Genomic DNA, 21,020 nt, shown 5'->3' on the forward strand with positions numbered 1-21,020 from the left:
GGAGGAGTGGTAGCTCAGTGGTTAAGTTGCTGGGTTACTAATCAGAACATCTGGGGTTCAAGCCCTGGTATTGCCAAGCTCCCGCTCTTGGGCCGTATTATGGCTAACCCTGAGCTTTGACTCCAGCTTCCAAGTAAGAAAGTTGCGAAGAAAGAATTTCACTGTAGTGTAATTCATATATGACAAGTGAAGGCTATTCTATTCTACATCCTGTACAGAATGTCTCTGTATGTTGTAGCATTACGGTTTGCCTTCACTGGAACTAAAGGGTGAAGTTTCTTCACAACAAAGTGACTTCCATAATTACATTACTTATCATGATGGAATGGAAAAACTCGAATGGCCTGCACAAAGCCCTGTCCTCAAATGCAGTGCCTGACATCAATGCCTGAGCTCACTAATGCTCTTGTGGCTGAATAAACACAAAAGTATCCCACAGTCACGATCCAAAATTTAGTGGAAAACCTTTTCAGAAAAGTGGAGGTTCTTATAACAGCAATGATTGGCTAAGTCTGGAATGGGATGTTCAAAAAATACATTTGGGTGAAATGGTTAGGTGCGCACAAACTTTGGCCATAACCGTACGTTAATCCATTTTTTAAATGTTTACTCGATAACATATGTAGCACTGGTATAATATAAAAAAAATCTACCCGTCTTACCACCTTGTCCAAACAGGGAGCCTAGGAAAGTGGTTTTACACCGTGGCTCCACAGGGCTTGGCTTCAACATTGTGGGTGGAGAGGATGGAGAGGGTATCTTCATCTCCTTTATCCTGGCTGGAGGGCCTGCTGATCTCTGTGGAGAACTGAGGAAGGGAGACCGCATCATTTCTGTAAGAATCATAGAGAGCTCATAGAGATTTCTGCCAACTCTTACACGTTCCCTTTTGTGTCATGTCTTCACGTGTGTGTATGTGTGTGTTGCAGGTAAATGGGGTGGATCTCCGCAGTGCGACTCATGAGCAGGCAGCTGCTGCTTTGAAAAATGCTGGTCAGACCGTCACCTTAGTGGCTCAGTACAGACCTGAGGGTAAATATATGACTTCTTAGGTGGTCAAATCCAGAATTATTGGTAGCGTTTATGATAAGAACATTGCACACCACTTTGGAAGAACTACAAGTTCTAACCAAAAACTATTATAATCTAAACATATATAGTAAAGATATTGGCAGCACCAAAGAATATTTAAAATAAATTGTCCCAAATATGATTAAACAGTAATTTGTTTTATTCTCATGCTTCTTTTACATGTAAGATATATTTACCTCTATAACGATAGAGGAAAAACACATAAATCTAGCCACTTAATCTCTAAAATAAAGTGTGTTAGAGTGTTAACTGGTTAGATATTATAGAATAATGCTCAATGCTTTATTCTTCCAAGAGGAGCTGTCACCAAATATTCATTTTAGAAACCTCAAATATACGCATAAATACCCTAGACAAATACTCAAATTCTTTGATTTGTTTCTAAATTAATATCACTCATTGCATGTTTATTTTGCTGATCATTAATGAAAGATGCCAGATATTTTGGAATTTACTATTTACTGTGCTTTATATCATTATCATTGATCATCTTATAAACGGGCGAAGAAAAAGAAAATGTATGTAACAAACACAAACACAGGATTTGACTAATATGTCGACATACATTTTCTTCATTATCAGACACATCAGCTAGGACTGTTATCAGCAGTGGCCTCTCTGTCTTTCTATTTACTCTTAAGTCTATTGATGATCATTGCATGACTGCCTTCATTAAACACCATGAAATTTGCATTCAGGCCATACACAGAAAGCTTGCATGTTTAATAATTTTTTATCATATCTTTAATGGGAGTTTTTGATGAACATTGCGATGTCTTAAAACTGGGAGATAATAGCATGGCTGCTTAAGCTCCATTAGATGAGGTCATTAGGGTAGGGCTGCATTGATTAAATACGCTATTATTACCTACTACATTAGAAAAAGATGAGTGCTTATAAAAAAAGAAAAAAGATGCATAGAAAATTCAGTGGGGGGAATTGTAAAAAAAAAAAAAAAAGAGATATTAATGTGTTGAAGGTGATTGGATGTTTTTGTAATTAAAGCATGCATAGAGCATATTCGGTGGTGTGAAAACGTGTTTGCCCCTCTCCTGATTTCCTATTTTTTTGCATGTTTGCCACACTTTAATGTTTTAGACCTTCAAACTAATTTAAATATTAATCCAAAACTACATGGCCCTTTGTGAAAAAGTGTTTGCCCCCCTGTTAAAACTGTGGTTTATCACACTTGAGTTCACTTTCTCTAGCCACCCAGGCCTGGTTACTGCCACAGCTGTTCACAATCAAGAAATCTCTTAAATAGGCCCTGCCTGACACCGTGAAGTAGACCAAAAGGTCCTCAAAAGCTAGACATTGAAATGAGAAAGAAAGTAATTGAGATCTATTAGTCTGGAAAATGTTATAAAGTCATTTCTAAAGATTTGGGACTCCAGCAAACCCAAGGAAGAGCCATTATTCACAAATAGCAAAAACATTGAACAGTGGAAAACCTTCCCAGGAGTGGCCGGCTGACCAAAATTACCCCAAGAGCACAGCGACGACTCCAAGAGGTCAAAAAAGATCCCACAACAACATCTAAAGAACTGCAGACCTTACTTGCCTCAATTAAGGTCAGTGTTTTTGATTCCATCATAAGAAAGAGAGACTGGGCAAAAAAGGTCTGCATGGTAGAGTTCCAAGACGAAAACCACTGCTGAGTAAAAAGAACATAAAGGCTTGACTTAATTTTGAAAACATCTTGATGATCCCCAAGACATTTGGGAAAATACTGTGTGGACTGACTAGACTAAAGTTTTTGAAAGGTGTGTGTCCCATTACGTCTGGTGTAAAGACACCACATTTCAGAAAAAGAACATCATTCCAACAGTAAAATATGGTGGTGGTAGTGTGATGCTCTGGGGCTGTTTTGCTGCTTAAGGACCTAGAAGACTTGCTTTGATAAATGGAACCATGGATTCAGCTGTTTACCAAAAAAATCCTGAAGGAGAATGTCCAGTCATCTGTTCATGACCTCAAGCTGACGCGAACTTGGGTTCTGCAGCAGGACAATGATCCAAAACACACCAGCAAGTCCACCTCTGAATGGCTGAATGAAAAACAAAATGAAGACTTTGGAGTGGCCTAGTCAAAGTCCTGACCTGAATTCTATTGAGAAGCTGTGGCTTGACCTTAAAAAAGGCGGTTCATGATTAAAAACCCCCCAATGTGGCTGAATTACAACAATTTTGCAAAGATGAGTGGACCTAAATTCCTCCACAGCGCTGTAACAGTTCATAGTAGCATAACATTTTATTATTTACCACTTTTAAGTGACCTCCATTTTACTTTGGCTATTTGGCAGATCTTAACTGTGTTAAAAATGAGAAGTAAAACAAGCACTACATGAGGCCAATTGGGGCAGTAATCACTTCGCACCATGTGCAACCAGGGTCATTAGCGCCCCCTGGACCGCCTAGTTTGCCTATGCCTAGAAACGGTGCTGCTGATGTAAACCACAAACACAGCTGGATTGCTGGTGTTAACCAAAAAGTTGTGTACGTTATTAAGTTTAACCATCCTTTAAGCCATAGTCTTTAGTCTTTCTGTAGTTTGAAATATACGATTGGGAATTAGGTGATCACGCTAACTGCATGACTAACTAGATTGTTAACATTGTTTTGGAGTACAGAAGTTAGAAGCTTGTCAGCAATCAGGTGTCTACAGAAGTACTATTTTTACTGAATGAAACAATACAAGTATTCCTCAGTAAATGGTTATAATTTAGCTGATTTTGTTGATTTAGTTTTCTTGGTGCTGTGGGTGTGTTGAATACTGCTGTGAAGGATATGAAAGATTTTGGATCTAAAATACTGCGTTAAAGTCTCGCCCTCGCTTCAGTGCGTAATCACACCTGGAGACCTTGTACTAAAGAACTGTTTCACTGAAGATTTCTTCATTGCATCTCTGGGATATTTTTCCTTCCCCTGGCTTTCTCTTTAGAGATTGAAAGCTTTATCTTTTTTGCATTTAAGAAGAGATTAGAGATCATACGCTCACACAGCAATATACACCTTTATTGTATATTATGTTCCTTTGTCCATATCATTTAGGGCTGCTAACCAGGGTGGTGCATTTAGTAATTTATGTGCTCATTTTTTAAACAATATTTTGAGCTCTACGGACCTAAAAGACAATGGTACTGTGCTTTTTTCAGTCTTTTTCATGTGGTGTGAATAGTGTGTATTTGTTCATTGAAGAATGCAGTAGAAAGCCATTTTATTCATAATGGCCTTTGAAAATAAAATGAAGACATAGCTTAGCTCCTGATGCTAGGAACAAGAGATCAATTAATCTTAATTAGTGGAACAAACTCTTTAAAGATTTAAAGGTTAATAGTTTTGGGGACCAAAAACTAGAAGGTACCTGGAACTGGCAAAAAAAACAAGCAACGTAGATCTATTTTTAGCGTGATGTTGCAAACTTGATGGTTTAATTATGAGCGTGTGCTGGTCGCTGAGGACCAGGTGGCTGAGCACTGATATAGCTCCATTTGGTGTTTTTTGTCGTGACTTGGATCAGCTTTGTTTCTAAACCCAGTGAAGTGCTGAAGCCTTGCTTCAATAAAGAGATTGCAGGCTTGGAAATGGTGTTTATGAGAGTGTCACGGGTCAGGTGGTGGTCCAGCAGAGTTTTGGCTTGAGACATCCTCTGTGATCTAATTAAAGGTATGCGCACATGGTCCTGTCACAGCGATGCCATGCGCGTGTCTGAGTGCTTGTTTATTTGTGTTGAAGTTGGACGAAGTTTCGTGAAAGCTGTGGTCTTAGCATGGCTCCTGAGTCTGACTTCCTGTGCCCATGCCTCTCCTCTTTCGGCCAGCTCAGGTTTATAGGTTGCTCCCACAATCTTGCTGCTTAACAAAGGGCTTGGTGCCCCAAGTCTTAGCTCACCAGCCTGGCTGGGATGGAATCGGAGGCTTTAAGAGGGCTGTGCAATCACAGCTATTTTTGTAAGCCTCAAGACAGCATGGTGCATGGGGCAGAAGTCGACACAGTAGGGGTAGTCATTTATGTCATTTTCTCTTCTTGCACTTTTCTAGTGCCTTTATTTGTCCAGGCTTCCTTCAAGAAGAGGGAAGTAAGGATTTCAAAGCGGATGATTATTTTGTGTAGGGTACTTGTAGACAATTATTATTTATCTGTCATTTTCAGCTAATGCTATATAGTGTATCTTAGATAGATAATTATCTTATCATTTAAGTAATTACTGTTCAATTGATGTCTCATCTTTTTAGCAGAATGGGAAAACTGCATTTTGAATGTGTATAGACATTGTCCCTGTCCTCAGAATAGACATCTTTTTTTTTAATAGATAAATAAAGATATTTGCTTTCTTAGATTCTAGAATAATATTCCATTTTATACTATATCCTGTCTTGCAGAAGCTAAAGCAGAAACGTAACTGTTGTGTAAGCCACAGAATAACATGAGGAGCTTTGGTCACGCTCGTCTCGATAGCGTTTCATTAGCACTTTTAGCACTGTTGTGCTGGCTGAGCTGGGTGTGGGCTCAGGTGTGTGGAGGTCTCAGCGTTTCTCCTGTGGGAGTTCTGCAGTGGAACAGTGCTGTCTTACTTGTCGCCATGAGCTAGGCTTGGACGCCTAATCAAGCAGGAGATTGTGCAGACGAAGCACAGAGCCAAATTCAAAATCTTTCAGGGATGAATCCAGAGCGTTATACTTTACTGCTTTTGTTTTTGTTATTATGGAATTATTTTTGACTTTCCCCTAAAAGAATGTAAAAAGACGGCTGTTTGCTTTCACCTTTCCTTCAAAAGCTTCACCACCTGCTAAGAGTCCCATTATCTAAGGGTCCTGTTTTGTGTCTGTAGACAGGCAGAGCACAGCCAACATCCAAAAGCACTCTGCTTTGATCTGTAAAACTTAATGGCATTGAGGATCAGTACTTCAGTCGCACTCTTATCTCTGTGTGATGTCTAGAGCTGAGGGAAGTGCATGCTTTTTTTGTCCTCTACATGTTTACTGTTTGTAAAAACCCGACTTACTTAAACACATGAATATTGAACCCTGCTGAGATGGGACTAAGGGTTTGATTTAATAATGTGATGGAAGAAAATGCAATATTTGTAAATTTTATTGCATTAAAGGGCACTCTCTGTGCATCACAAACAAAGCCAGTGCTGTCAAAACCACGTATTAATCTGCATATTCCTCAAGAATGTCTGGAAAATTCCTTCTCCGAGCATGCCTGTCAACTCGACTATTTAAAAATCTGTGATTATAAAGTGCTGAAACGCATTAGCAGCGGCAGCGCTAAGACTTTAACACACTGTCACACTCTGGGAAAATTTCTTTTTATGTGTAAAGGAGATGAGTAAAGAATTAGTCAATATTGTGTGTAGAAGAAGATGGGCTTTTGCATTGCATTACCTTGATGGGAGACTAGGTAGAAACTGGGAGAAGGTACAGTACTGAAGATGATTATACAAGATTAAGAAGAATGACCTTTGGTGGAATTGAAGCTTTGATGCCTTTGATACATTATTGTAATGTTAAATCACTCTTCTTCTTCAGGGTTTGTACTGAGACTCAGATCTTTAAGATTACCATCAATTTCATCATCGCATGTGTTTCCTGAATGTCTACTGCAATATTTATAGGATAGAGCTCCACCGCTTCATTTTCTCAAATACAAAAGCTATTTAGAAACGAAAGAATGTGTTATTGATCAGTCTGTAGATTTTATTTTAAATGCAGTCTGGATGAAAGTGTGCTCTAATATTTCATTTTGATGGATGAACGCTCTTTCCCTCTCTGGCTCTTGTGTATTTCCAGGGAATTGACTCTAATCTGAAAAGGATTAGCTGTTTCTTCTAGTGAGCTGTAGCTTTGCGGTGCTCTTGGCCTGGGATTGGTGGGTTTGTTTTATGTTCTGCTCTCTCCCTTCGCCTTTGGAAATTTTTTAATTTCTCACACAACACTGGAATGTGTGAACGCAGCTGGAGCATCACACCGCGCAGCCCATGAAGATCGCATTTGTTCCTATTTTAAGCGTTTCAGTCTGCACCAGACACGTCACTGATGCATTAATGCAATGTAAATTCCAGCTTGTGAGCAACTTAGTCCATGTTTCAAATCTGTTTCCATTTTTTTTTTAGTTGAAAGTGAGTGAAATCCATGACCACCGGAGAAAGACAGAGACAGCTGAAATCTCAAAAGTACACTTTCTGTATGGTGGGCACTTTGATTAGAACTCACACCCTTCAGGGACTGTGCAAAGAATAGGTTTGTAACGTAGTTATTGCATGCTATTATTCTCTTTTTTATAGCAAGATGGGGCAGCAAATTACACACGAGCATACGTTTATTCACTATTTAATGTCATATTTAGTGAAAGTTTCCTTATTCGATTGCTACAGACAAAAATAGCCTCAGGAACAAAAAGGCAAAAGGTTTTTGAACATTTTACATCCAGACAGTTTGGCAAAAAAGTAGTTATGCAATTACTGTGATATGATAACACTGTTCTTATATTTTAGTATATAATCATCATATACTATATTCCAGTGTGTGTTGAATTCATTAATGGTGAGTTTCATTAGTAAGCTAGAGCATTTGCCTGGAAAGGGGGAGTGGCTAAAAGGGGGCGTGTTTAGTCTCAATCTAAACTAATGGAAACTTCAGATTTCTTTACATGGACATCAGTAGTATTGTACATTTGCTTCAGATATGTTCATTCCAGGCACGAAATGCTAAACATTATTTAAAACAAGGACATTTTAGTATACATGAGCGGGACTATAATCTTAATTACATGCAGCACAGCCGTCACTGGCTGTTTGAGCATGTTGCATCACTGCTCTCATTTCCCTAACGTTGTGCAATCCCGAGGGATTGAGGGTCTGCATGAGCCGCTGTTCTCTGTGAGCTCCTCTTCATATTAATGCTGTGAGATTAGTTTTATCTGCATCGATTTTTCACTATAGTTTTGATCTTGCTTCAATTTTATGTGACATAATGGTTCGTAATGGCTCTTTTTTTTTTACAAAGATTGTGGAGAAATAAACTTTTAATAGTGCCATTGTGTAGGTGGATAGAAGAATATTGGTCCCCTTGTGAGCTCTGGATGCCGAATTTAGATTATATAGATATTTTTGCAGAAAGAACGTTAGCTATGCAGGGGTCAGTTGCTTTTTTTTTTTTACTGTCTTATTTTTCTGAACAATTCAATTCGAGTATATAAGATATGAGGCTTTGGTCGTTGCTTGTTTAAATTGACCTGATAATAATAGGATGTTGCACAGTTTTGTATAGGAGGATTGTTCCTTGACATTTTATTCAGTGATATATGAGACAAAAAATTTGAGTTATTAATCACCAAGAAACAGTGCATGGTACATAGTAGCGCTGTAAAGGAAGGGTGAGGTAGAGATGAGCCAATGGGAACCCTAGGGAATGAAAGTTGTCCAAAAGAATAACAAGTGTTCATCGAAGGGCCGCAAATGGCATTAATATTAAAGCAGAAATGAAAGATATCATACAATTATGCAGAATCATAGCATAATTAGGTTATAAACTGTTGTAGCACACAAACTGACTTAACGTGAACAGGGGGTGGGTGTGCGCGCACACACACACACACACACACACACACACACACACACACACAAAAAGAGCTGGGAGGGGCATGAGTGCCTGTGTGTAGTTCATTAGCATCTGTTATGGTGCCCTGCTGTAGGTTCTCAGAAAGAGGCTTTACGCCTAGCTACTAGAAGTACAAATTCTCTCTCTCTCTCTCTCTCTCTCTCTCTCTCTCTTGCGCACACACACCCATCGAGCACATAGTTCATCGAGCACATAGTTCAGCTAAGCGTGAATTGGGAGTTGGCCTTCAGCACCACAGCATCTTTGCTCTCGCACATGAGTGAGTAGTAGCAGAAAGGCTTTCACTGTGCTCTCATCCATACTTTTATCTGAACCACTCGACCCGCAGAGAGCAAAGAGAAATGTGAGTATGAAGGATTAAATGACTAAATAGATTTATCAGTGGATAAAAGATTGCAGTGAACCTGTTTGAATTCTGTTTAATTCTGATTGGATGTCTGTCTCGTGCTTGTATTTTTTTGTGGGAAATTACGACTGCTTTTGCTGGGAGTTTTTTTCTGGTGTTTATTCTTTTTTTTGAGCTAATACATTTTTTTTTTATTATATTTTACTTATATTGCAAGAGATATTGCAGTTTCTATTGTCTCACAACAGTGCAGGAAAGGGCATTAGCAAACAAATTGGGTTAAGGCAATTAAATAATTCATTGAGAACATTTTGGCTGTCTTGCAAGAGTACAACCTTTTCACATGCTGCAGCTAAGAGTCAGTCAGAACAGCTAAATGTACCAGACTGTCCTCCGGTTTTAATGAATCTGTTTGATATCATTATCACTTTAGCAGTAAACAGTACGAGCTGCTCAGCGGTGCATGTGTGTATATTCATGTAAGGTAATTGTCAACAAAAAGTTCAAGTACTTTGTTTTGGTAGTAGTGTAATGTTCTCTCTTTCTTTCTCTCTCTCATTTACTTTCTCTCTTAGTCTCCCTGCTTCGCTTCTGTTCTGTCTATTTTAATTATTAATCATGCATCACACATGATAAACTGTAATTACTCCACTGCTTGTTTTTTCTTTTTCTATTCAGAGTACAGCCGCTTTGAAGCTAAAATCCATGATCTCCGTGAGCAGATGATGAACAGCAGTATCAGTTCAGGCTCTGGTTCGCTTCGCACCAGCCAGAAGAGGACGCTCTACATCAGGTGAGATCTCCCTCGGTTCTCTGATAATTAAACCGTGCCTCTTGTGAACTGTCCTGAAGGTCAAATCACCTTGTGTTGTATCAGCAGTGACATTTTCACAGGTTTCTTCAAGCTTGGAACTTTCACTATATTGTTACAGATTTTGTGTTTCTATTATTATATATTATATTGCATATCAACATTTAAAAACAAGAAAATGTCTGAGTTTTTAATTAGCTGTATGCTTTTTAATATATATTAGGGATGCACCGAATATTCGGCCACCGAAAACTTTCGGCCGAAAATCGCCCAAAAGTGCATTTTCGGTTTTCGGCCGAAAGACTTTGATCACCGAAAAACACGTCCGAAACAGTTTGTTGTGATGACGCAAACAGAAACCGCGGCCTGCACGTGCATGTCTAAAACAACATGTCTGCGGTGTGGACGTATTTCAGTATATCTGAGAAAGACCCACGGAAAGCGATTTGCAAAACATGTAATGCCGAAATTTTAAGAGGAGGCGCGTCTGCAAAGACTTTCTCCATGTCGGGTTTAATTTATCACCTGAAATCCAAACATCCCGATCGCTATGCTGAATATGAGAGGAACGCGGCACAGAAAAGCAAAACCCCTCCGAGCATGCGCACTCCGTCTGTGGTGAATGTTTTGAAAAGGCAGGAAGTTTCCCAGTGATAGTGTTGTATTGTATCTTTAAGCGGTTGCACTTGTTCTGAATGCACTTTGTTTTTATGAAACAACATATTTAATTTTACAACCTTTCAGCAGGCCAGAGGGCCTGTACATTATTATTTAATGTACACATGAGTGCATTTAAGTTAAACATTTAAGTTTGAATTTTAATTTATTTTATCCTGTGCATTGTTGCAATGTGCTATAAATAAATATTTTCATAATTTGTAATTGATTTATTCTTTAAAACTTTAATATTGATTTATGCAATTGAAATGCCTTGATTTTAGTAAGGTTAGTACACAGTCATAGCCATAAATGCAATTGTAATAATAATTGCCATAATTTCTTTCGGTGTTTCAGTTTTCGGCCTTGCTTTCCTCTTTTTCGGTTTTCGGTTTTGGCCAAGAATTTTCGGTGCATTCCTAATATATATGGTTATACCACAAACACGTTTGAATTCTTGAATCTGATTGGTCAGAGGCTGTTCAGTGACAGCAACCCAGGCAGGATTTTTGGCAACAAGGCAAGTCACAGTTTTATATTTATAAGCTCATTCTCATACATTATTATTTATATAGCAACAACTCAAACTGGGACTCAAATTGCAGACAATCAGCGTGAACATTTACAGGGCGAAATTTGGGGATAGAGTCTCCAGTTTCATTGCTTCGAACAGTCAGAGTAAAGCCACAAGGAAGTGTTTAGGACAGAGGACATTTTTGTCATTTTTAAAAAGATACTGTAAAACAGAGGACATTGATCGAATCAGTATTTAAAGCTGTTAAATTAATTAAAAACAAACACTTGTTTTACTGAGATTTTTATAACATGAAATGTAATTAAGAGTAGATACAACGTACAATACTTTAATAAGGGAAAACATGTAATCAATATGTTAGAATTGCTGCTCTATAAGAACAACAAAACACTTGGGATGTGCAATAGTTGATAAATGTATTGCCTTTGATTAATTTCCTAAGAAAAAAAAAACACCTGGTAATGTTTATTGTAATAATCGAACCGCAATGATTTCTTAAAAGTGCAGAAACATTGGTTCTAAAAAATCTCAATATGGAGATTCTGCTTGAAGGAAGTGTGGCCCAGTGGTTAAGACATTGGATTCTGTCAGAAGGTCGTGAGTCCAAATCCCAGCAACACCATCAAATCCCAAATCTCAGTATCACTACTTTTGGGTCCCTTAAACCTCATCTGCCAAGTTGTATAAATGAGATGGACATGGGCATCTGTCAGATGGTACAGTAAACCTGTAAATGATTGGTGCAAAGTTTTCAGTATAGGTGGGATTGAGACTTCCTTGCTCAGGATAATAAATTATCAGTTATCATGGATTTTTTCTTTCACTGCAGAAAACTAATAATAATAATAATTGGAGACTTTGCTTAAAGCTGATTGTTTCAAAACAGGTGCTGGTTGAGACCAGTCACAGCTAATTCTGCCTTTTGAAGTAAAGACTTTATAAAGACCTTAAACCCTAACCTAATATTTAGACACTCAATATTACCAAAATCGAGTGGTTGGTTTATTTTTTTTGTGTGTGTGTGGGTTTTTTTTTTTTTTGCTATACAGCTTGTATATTCTGCTTGGAATAGACAAAGCATTATAGGTGCTTGCATTGGCCTATATGAATACAATACAAATCCATAGTTTCTTTGTCTCTATTGCACCAGTCTGTAGTTTCTCCTGCAGTGTTGTGCTGTTGTATCCTATTAGGTGTTGCTTTCAAGATTGTGTTTTTAGCTGTTATCTAGTTTTAGGACAGATTAGAGTGTCTATGAACTACCTTCCACATTTGGTTATGGTTACAAATGGCAATTAATGAGGAAATCATTTCAGCAGTTTCAATCTTAAAACACAATATTAAATTTACAAGATGTGTATATAAAAAAACTGTTTAAATGTATTAAGTGTTGGGAAAATAAAACCAAACTTCTGTGGTATAAGAGGATTAAGGCATAACAGAATTTGCTGTTATAGGTGGCATCATTGCTGCAAAAGCACACCATGTTGTTTCATTTCTTGCATGTTATATCTTAGGTCAAATGAGTCCTGTCCTGGTGCAGTACAGCCTGCTCTGTGGAGTTTTCATTTTTAAACACTTGCCTTATTGGATTAGAGAAAAATCTACTGAATATTTAAAAGATTTATTTCCTGGCTAGTCCCTGACCCTGTTAATGCAATAGATGCTTCATTTTGCAAGGCAGCAAGAACAGTAAGCCCTAATCTGGTACTTTTCACAAAATGAATCCGGTATGATGAAAAAAAAAGAGATTTACTGCCCCTATAGTGACACAGACATCTGTTATTACAGTCTGTGCCAACATTCCAAAAACAAATAATTTTTATCAGTGTAGTATTGGGCTTTTGCTTTTGAATTAAAAAAACAACTAAAATAATTTGCGTTACTACATTATTACAAGTTATACATTTCATTATTGTATAATAATATTAAGATATTTTTAAGGAAATGGTTTTATTAGGATGTTATTGTTATGCAATTTGCTGTGTTGTTATGTAATCAGGGGCTAAAGGCAGTTAGGACGTGTTGTGTGGCACTGAAACCTGTAAATGTCTGTAATTACAGTCAGATTCAGCAGCTACAATAATATTACACTCATTGTGCATATTGAATTTAATAAAAAGCCAAAAGATGGAAACCATTTTTATTGTATTTCCTTTATTTCCACTTAATTGGCAGGCTGAGTAATCAGATTTCTTTCAGCAGTTACACCAAGATTTAGATAAAGGAAAACTCCAGACAACTTAAAGAGAGGTCTGAATGGGTCTCTGTCCTTTATGTGTGGAATAGATGCAACATCACTTAATGGGTTTTTGTTTGCTGTAAGATGTTTTCATTGATGTGATATTTAGGTAATTTAATCAAGTAAAAGACGATGCATTTACAATCTTATATTTCTAAATTTTAATTGGAAATCTTATACGTTTCTGGTTTTTTTGTCTTCTCCATTCAAAATGCATGAACATAGCACTTCATTATTGATGAATGAGCAGAAAGTAGCTACTAAGGACAGTTTGGGAATACATGCATGCGGTTGCACAAATCTCACACGGTTGCACATGTATACATATATGCATTGCAGAAGTGGCCTACTTTAAATCCCCAGTGGAGACATTAGAAACAGAAATGCGGATTCTACAGGAAAAAAGTGTAGAAAGAAAGAAAAAAATAGGGAGCTATAATCAAAAATTATTTCAGATATTAAAAATGAAGTGGATATATACATATGCCATACAATCATGAGTGTGGTTATACCAGTTTTATATCCAGTTCATGGAGCAGCTTTTTAGCACACATGGATTTCTGCATTCTTGTGAAAGGTACATACAGTAAAACTGGCATTGTTTTACACTTTTTATCTTTATTCATGATCTTTCATATTTCAACACTATAGATATATCCATGAAAATGTCAGTTAAACTATTGTAGAAACAATTTGAACTAGCAAGTGGAATTTTATGTGGCAGAGGAAAGTGATACAACCAACGAAACGACCCAGTGTAGTTATAGGACATGTAGGCACTCTTGGGACGCCACTTGACTGATCACATTAGTGGATTAGAACAGAGTGATAAGTGAACTGAATTTCTACATTTTGAACTATACAATTTGAAAAAAGTGATGAAAACAATAGCATGGGAATCACTCTATATTGGTCGGATTTAAAAAAATATGCGACCCCTAATGGGAGAAGCCGAAAAAAATATTGTTAAGCATTGCAGAGACAGACTGACTTAATAACATTTTCTGATTACTGTGTTTTATCAAATCTGGCTTTAGAGCCCTGTTCGACTATGATAGGACGAAGGATTCTGGCCTCCCGAGCCAAGGATTAAACTTCCAATTCGGGGACATTCTACATGTCCTGAATGCTTCAGACGATGAGTGGTGGCAGGCACGCAATGTCACCACAAGTGGAGAGGTGGAAGAGATCGGAGTCATTCCCAGCAAGAGAAGGTACTGTCCTACAGCACTTAGCTTTATGTTATTCCCTTCACCCTGGTCCCTAGTGTCTCTCTGCTATACAGGTTTTTTTTTTTATATATGAGGATCTTCGGGTTGTGCTCATTTTTCTTTTATGATTTTAGGTACCAAATTGGTTCAACATGCATACTCTCTCAAAGCGAATGAAATAAAAAAATCAGCATTTTTGTCTAGCAAAGGAAACAGATCCAGATTATGTTAGAATAATAATTACGTCTTGGAATCTTTTAATAATTTTAAGTTTCTCTAGTGACTCAATACTGACTTTTTCCCCCACTTTAAATATTTAGCTCTTTTAAGATTAGCTCTTTTAGTTCCTGCTATGTGGTGAGTGGCAGCTAAACTCTTGTGAGAGCAGAAATATCCTGCTATAAACCAGCATGAGAGCAGCTTACAGTCATAACTGACACCTTCAGCCCCATCATATGCAGAATTGTAAAAGAGCTTTAGCAAAAAAGATGTCTATTTATAATATCTGGTGAAATCTTATATTACGTATGTAGCATTATGTATGTAGCTTTGTGAGTTTAAAAAAAAAAATTCCATCCATTTTTGCATCCCTGATTGTATGCTAAAGAGGAACTGCTATTACATTTAATAAATTAGAAGACATGAAACTTTATATGCACACTGAATAACAGATACTGCCCAATTTCTCGTTTCATAATTTCAGAGAACTATCCACATTTTACTCTTCTTGGACTATTCTATAAATTATTACATAATCTTTAAAAAAAAAAAAAAATGTGGCAAATCGCTATTCACACATTAAAAAATTTAAACCGTAGTTCCTATTAATTATTGCATTTTACAGTCATTTGGTTTTGCATCATACTGTGCATACATAACACCCTTACAGTATGTCTTTTTTATCCTTTACATGAAAGTCATTTACATGAAATCCTAATATATAACTCAGTCTGCACTTGTCATCTTCATGCCACATTTTCTAAACTTGCTCTGTTGTTATGGATCATCTTTAAACTACCACACTGAAGAATATCGGTATATTTACGGCAAATCCCACAGCTAAAAATACACTCTCTAAATAAAGCATTTTTTTCCGGTGTCAAAAAAACAAAGTTTGCTCTCACTTTCTGTCTCCAGACGAGCTGGATTAAGAACTGATAATTGACTTCTCACCCAGTTTGGTTTAGCTGCTCCCGCTTTTCTGTCTCTCACCTGCACGGCGTGTGATGAGATGTCAGTCGCTTGCGTGCTGCTGTGTGAGATGTTCTGATACGGGAGCCTCTGGAAAATGAACATGGTGGCCCTTTTTAATGTAATTAAATGTGTTGAACGATGTGTTGAACGATTGAGTTAGAGTCTAAATTCCAATGAGTAATTTTACATGCCCATGTTTACACTGCCCATGTAGTACACTGTTCACCTTCTAATACTATTTAAACCGGTTCATGTAATTTGTATTGAGACACTGTTACTTGTGTGGTGGCATAGTAAAAACAAAATCCAAGGTTTAATGTTCTGTTTGCATGCATATCATCTCGATATAAGCGATTTAAATGTTGGTTGGCCCGAAAAAGTCATGAGAAAATCACACGACACATAGCTATCTCAGAGGTGTATATATATACAGTGAGGAAAATAAGTATTTGGACACCCTGCTATTTTGCAAGTTCTCCCACTTAGAAATCATGGAGGGGTCTGAAATTGTCATCGTAGGTGCATGTCCACTGTGAGAGAAATAATCTAAAAAAAAAAAAAAAACAGAAATCACAATATATGATTTTTTAACTATTTATTTGTATGATACAGCTGCAAATAAGTATTTGAACACCTGAGAAAGTCAGTATTAATATTTGGTACTGTAGCATTTGTTTGCAATTACAGAGGTCAGACGTTTCCTGTAGTTTTTCACCAGGTTTGCACACACTGCAGGAGGGATTTTGGCCCACTCCTCCACACAGATCTTCTCTAGATCAGTCAGGTTTCTGGCCTGTCGCTGAGAAACACAGAGTTTGAGCTCCCTCCAAAGATTCTCTATTGGGTTTAGGTCTGGAGACTGGTTAGGCTACGCCAGAACCTTGATATGCTTCTTACAGAGCCACTCTTTGGTTATTCTGGCTGTGTGCTTCGGGTCATTGTCATGTTGGAAGACCCAGCCTCGACCCATCTTCAATGCTCTAACTGAGGGAAGGAGGTTGTTCCCCAAAATCATGGCCCCAGTCATCCTCTCCTTAATACAGTGCAGTCGCCCTGTCCCATGTGCAGAAAAACACCCCAAAGATGATGCTACCACCCCATGCTTCACAGTAGGGATGGTGTTCTTGGATGGTACTCATCATTCTTCTTCCTCCAAACACGCTTAGTGGAATTATGACCCAAAAGTTCTATTTTGGTCTCATCTGACCACATGACTTTCTCCCTTGACTCCTCTGGATCATCCAAATAGTCATTGGCAAACTTTAGACGTGCCTGGACATGTGCTGGTTTAAGCAGGGGAACCTTCCGTGCCATGCATGATTTCAAACCATGACGCCTTAGTGTATTACCAACAGTAACCTTGGAAACGGTGGTCCCAGCTCTTTTCAGGTCATTGACCAGCTCCTCCCGTGTAGTTCTGGGCTGATTTCTCACCTTCCTTAGGATCATTGAGACCCCACGAGGTGAGATCTTGCATGGAGCCCCAGTCCGAGGGAGATTGACAGTCATGTTTAGCTTCTTCCATTTTCTAATGATTGCTCCAACAGTGGACCTTTTTCACCAAGCTGCTTGGCAATTTCCCGTAGCCCTTTCCAGCCTTGTGGAGGTGTACAATTTTGTCTCTAGTGTCTTTGGACAGCTCTTTGGTCTTGGCCATGTTAGTAGTTGGATTCTTACTGATTGTATGGGGTGGACAGGTGTCTTTATGCAGCTAACGACCTCAAACAGGTGCATCTAATATAGGATAATAAATGTAGTGGAGGTGGACATTTTAAAGGCAGACTAACAGGTCTTTGAGGGTCAGAATTCTAGCTGATAGACAGGTGTTCAAATACTTATTTGCAGCTGTATCATACAAATAAATAGTTTAAAAATCATATATTGTGATTTTTGGATTTATTTTTTTAGATTATGTCTCTCATAGTGGACATGCACCTACGATGACAATTTCAGACCCCTCCATGATTTCTAAGTGGGAGAACTTGCAAAATAGCAGGGTGTTCAAATACTTATTTTCCTCACTGTATATATATATATATATATATATATATATATATATATATATATATATATATATACACATACCAGTGGCGGGCCGTGCATTTGGTACATTCTAGAAACCATCAATAGTCTAAAAAAAACGCAATATAACAACGCGTGACATTAGAGAGTGAAAGGCAAGTCGCATATGGAGGGTGAATATCATTTTACTAAAGCAAGCTCCAAACCTCTACACTACAGCAGCAACTGTGCACCTACATCATCTGGAGCAGTTCAGAATCAATATTTGTCTAATAACATGACAAAAACATCAAAATCTAAATACAATACAACCTACTCACCAGAGATGTATACTCATAATTTGCACCGCTCCTCAGAGGCTGTAAGCCAGTGGTACCACTCGTAGGCACTGGTCTGAAAGTGTAGAACAAACCATTTCCTGGGCTGAGACAAGCTAGCTAGCTTCGAGGTTGGCCGACCTTTCCTCATGATGTCTAGCTTTTCTAAAAATTAATTTTTAAAAATGTACGAAACCAAATCAATCTCTCTTCCTCCGTCAGCCACTGTGGGCGTAAAAAATTCTAACTGATGTATTAATGTGTGCAGAGTGCTACAGACGTGTTTTGCCTGTCGAACTTGGCTGTAACAGGTTTCCTCTGACCAACCAATCAGAGGACGGAAAAATGCTGACGCTAGCTTCTGGGCCAGCTAGCTGGCTCTGTGAGGCGAATTTTAAATCTGATTCGTTAAAGAAACAGACCCATTGCTTATATAGTCTAAGGTACATTGGGCAGCACTACTGATTGTGAAGGCCCTGGGCAGATTAGATTGACATGGCAGCACATAGAGGCTGAAATCTGATTGGACAAACAAATCACATCCACATACACGTACTGGAAGCAGTGCAGCCAAGAGAAACACTACAAAATAAAGAGAATAGACTGTTGGGAATAAATTAATAAAATTTCATGAATTTAGGTTGTGAATGTAGTCAGGTCAGTGCTTCTGAGAAGGCTTTGCTGGCCCTGACCGCCCGCCACTGATATATACACATGACAGATAACGTGTTTTTAACAATAATTATACTGTTATTATGTTTATGGTGGGCTGGATGGACATCAATAAATGTTTAACTATCTCAACCATCTAATGAACTTGTTTATACATTTATTTATTTATACAATAGCATTTCATTGGCTACTAGCTGCTATAATAAAAAGCAGGATTAACCAATCACGATCATGCATTCATAACGTTTCTTTGTTTAATTTACTAGCCAAACACTCTGCTATTTGTCTCTTATTGATATTGATCTTGCTCAAGACAATGTACATTTAGGAGAAGTTACAATATAAGCTAAAAATATAATGTCCTGCTACTACTAGCATCATATTTGAAACTTGATTAAAAGAGCCAATTGGTGCAATTGCTTTTAAAACCTAATTTTAAGAACATTATAACATGTTTTTCCAGACCATAATATAAGACAAAAATAATAGTAAGTAGTAAACATATTAACAGTTCAGGCTCATAATATTTTATCAACATTCAAAGCTACATTTGGAATGAACATTCTGTAAACTATCTGTTCTTACTTTCTGATCATCAGGGTGGAGAGAAAAGAGAGGGCCAGGTTAAAGACGGTCAAATTCAACTCCAAGTCTCGGGACAAAGAGGTACATCACTCAATCAAAAATGCTTTTATGAAATGATTTTCAATTTAGACATAATATAGAGTACAGAACCATCTGTGCAGGTACACTTTTGTTCATATGTTTAGATGAACAGTGCATACTCACAGCTAAAAGTTGAATACAATGTACTGTTCCTTTGTTAATGTATCACACAGAGCTGTCAGCTGATTTTCCACTTTGTGCCATATAGGCACAATTTCATATCTTTATATATCTTTTAAAGATTTTACATATAAAACCAGTGCATTGTATCAGAACGCTGATATCTTGAATAATACCTGAATTATTGTGCTATCCTTCTTGCACAAGTCATGCTTGTAAGAATCTTGTTTGAAGCATGTGACAGGTTAACCTTCATGTCTTTGCTGCTCTGTTCTCCACTACTGACCTTAACAGTTCAAGTTCACTTTTCAACCACATATCCCAATGCAACACCGAATTAAATAATGCATGAACTGCTCACGTAAACCACAAAGCAACAAACAAAATGAATTATGCTTGCCATTGATGTAAAACTGCCCTGTTCCTGTGTGGTGGTTTTTCCAGGTCTCTTTTGTCTCCTCTGGGCTGTTTGCTTTCTGATTTTTCTTCTTTGTTCTTATTTCTATTATAGTTCACTTCCTGCTACCTTTTTTACACCTCAGCTTTAAAATCCATTAATTAGACAGTTAGGTTTGTTTGGCCTTAAAATTAATGATTTAACAGCAGTGTATTTCATCTCATAATAGTTACTACGAATAAAATAAGTGCATCATACCATATTCCTTTCAATTTATAATACAATTCATTTTTAATACATACTTAAAGAACTTTCAATACGTATGTATTCAGTTTCTTTAAGCAGGTAGTCAGTGATCTCTCCTTGTCCTGCCTTCAGTTACCAAATATATCAGTGAATAGGAAATAATCTGATTTGTAATAATGCACTTGCATGCACTTAAGTTATAATACATAATAATAATAATAATAATAATAATAATAACAAAAACAACAAAAGATTTTCTATGATTGTATTAATACATCTATCTATCTATCTATCTATCTATCTATCTATCTATCTATCTATCTATCTATCTATCTATCTATCTCTCTCTCTCTGTCTATCTGTCTGTCTGTCTGTCTGTCTGTCTACGTGTAGTTGTTTTATTTGAAACTTTTTTGGACTAAAATATATATATAATATTTCTTAGACTATGGTAAGCTGTCATATGATTTAGTATAATTGCAGTGTCCTGTGGGCATGACCACTTGGATAATCTGCCAAATGCTGAAACGATATTATTTAAATTTAAGATTGTTAGTGTACATGCACATGCGCTCATGAATGGGATTTAGATAAGCATTTGTTCACACGTGCAGCAGACACCTCCCTTCCATTTCTCTTTTTTGTTCTCCATCCTTCCCTCTCTTCCTCAACAGTCACTCAATGGCAAGCGTAAAAAGCACATCTTTTCACATAAATTCCTCTTCAACAAGAGCAAGGAACAGAGCGAGTGGGAAACAAGCGATATGGAGCGTAAGTACACCTGCGCACACTGGACAGTGCAGGACAAAGCAGCAACTAACCGCCAGACAAAACACCTCATACCCATACTGCAACTGTAACCAGACTC

General features: G+C 37.5%; 1 protein-coding gene across 4 annotated transcripts in view; it reads left to right on the forward strand.

The window, feature by feature from the left end:
- dlg1a (discs large MAGUK scaffold protein 1a) overlaps positions 1-21,020 on the forward strand; it is a 126,008-nt gene that overhangs the window by 97,200 nt on the left and 7,788 nt on the right. For 2 of the 4 annotated variants that reach the window (XM_046860886.1, XM_046860913.1), the window contains 6 exons: positions 679-835; positions 930-1,032; positions 9,741-9,855; positions 14,345-14,521; positions 19,323-19,389; positions 20,827-20,923. In XM_046860886.1, the coding sequence (XP_046716842.1) occupies positions 679-835; positions 930-1,032; positions 9,741-9,855; positions 14,345-14,521; positions 19,323-19,389; positions 20,827-20,923 (716 nt within the window). The remainder of the gene's footprint in view (positions 1-678; positions 836-929; positions 1,033-9,740; positions 9,856-14,344; positions 14,522-19,322; positions 19,390-20,826; positions 20,924-21,020) is intronic. The other 2 variants (XM_046860896.1, XM_046860906.1) reach the window with 1 other exon arrangement.

This window comes from Silurus meridionalis, chromosome 1, assembly GCF_014805685.1.
Source record: "Silurus meridionalis isolate SWU-2019-XX chromosome 1, ASM1480568v1, whole genome shotgun sequence".
In the NCBI taxonomy this organism is placed as follows: domain Eukaryota; kingdom Metazoa; phylum Chordata; class Actinopteri; order Siluriformes; family Siluridae; genus Silurus; species Silurus meridionalis.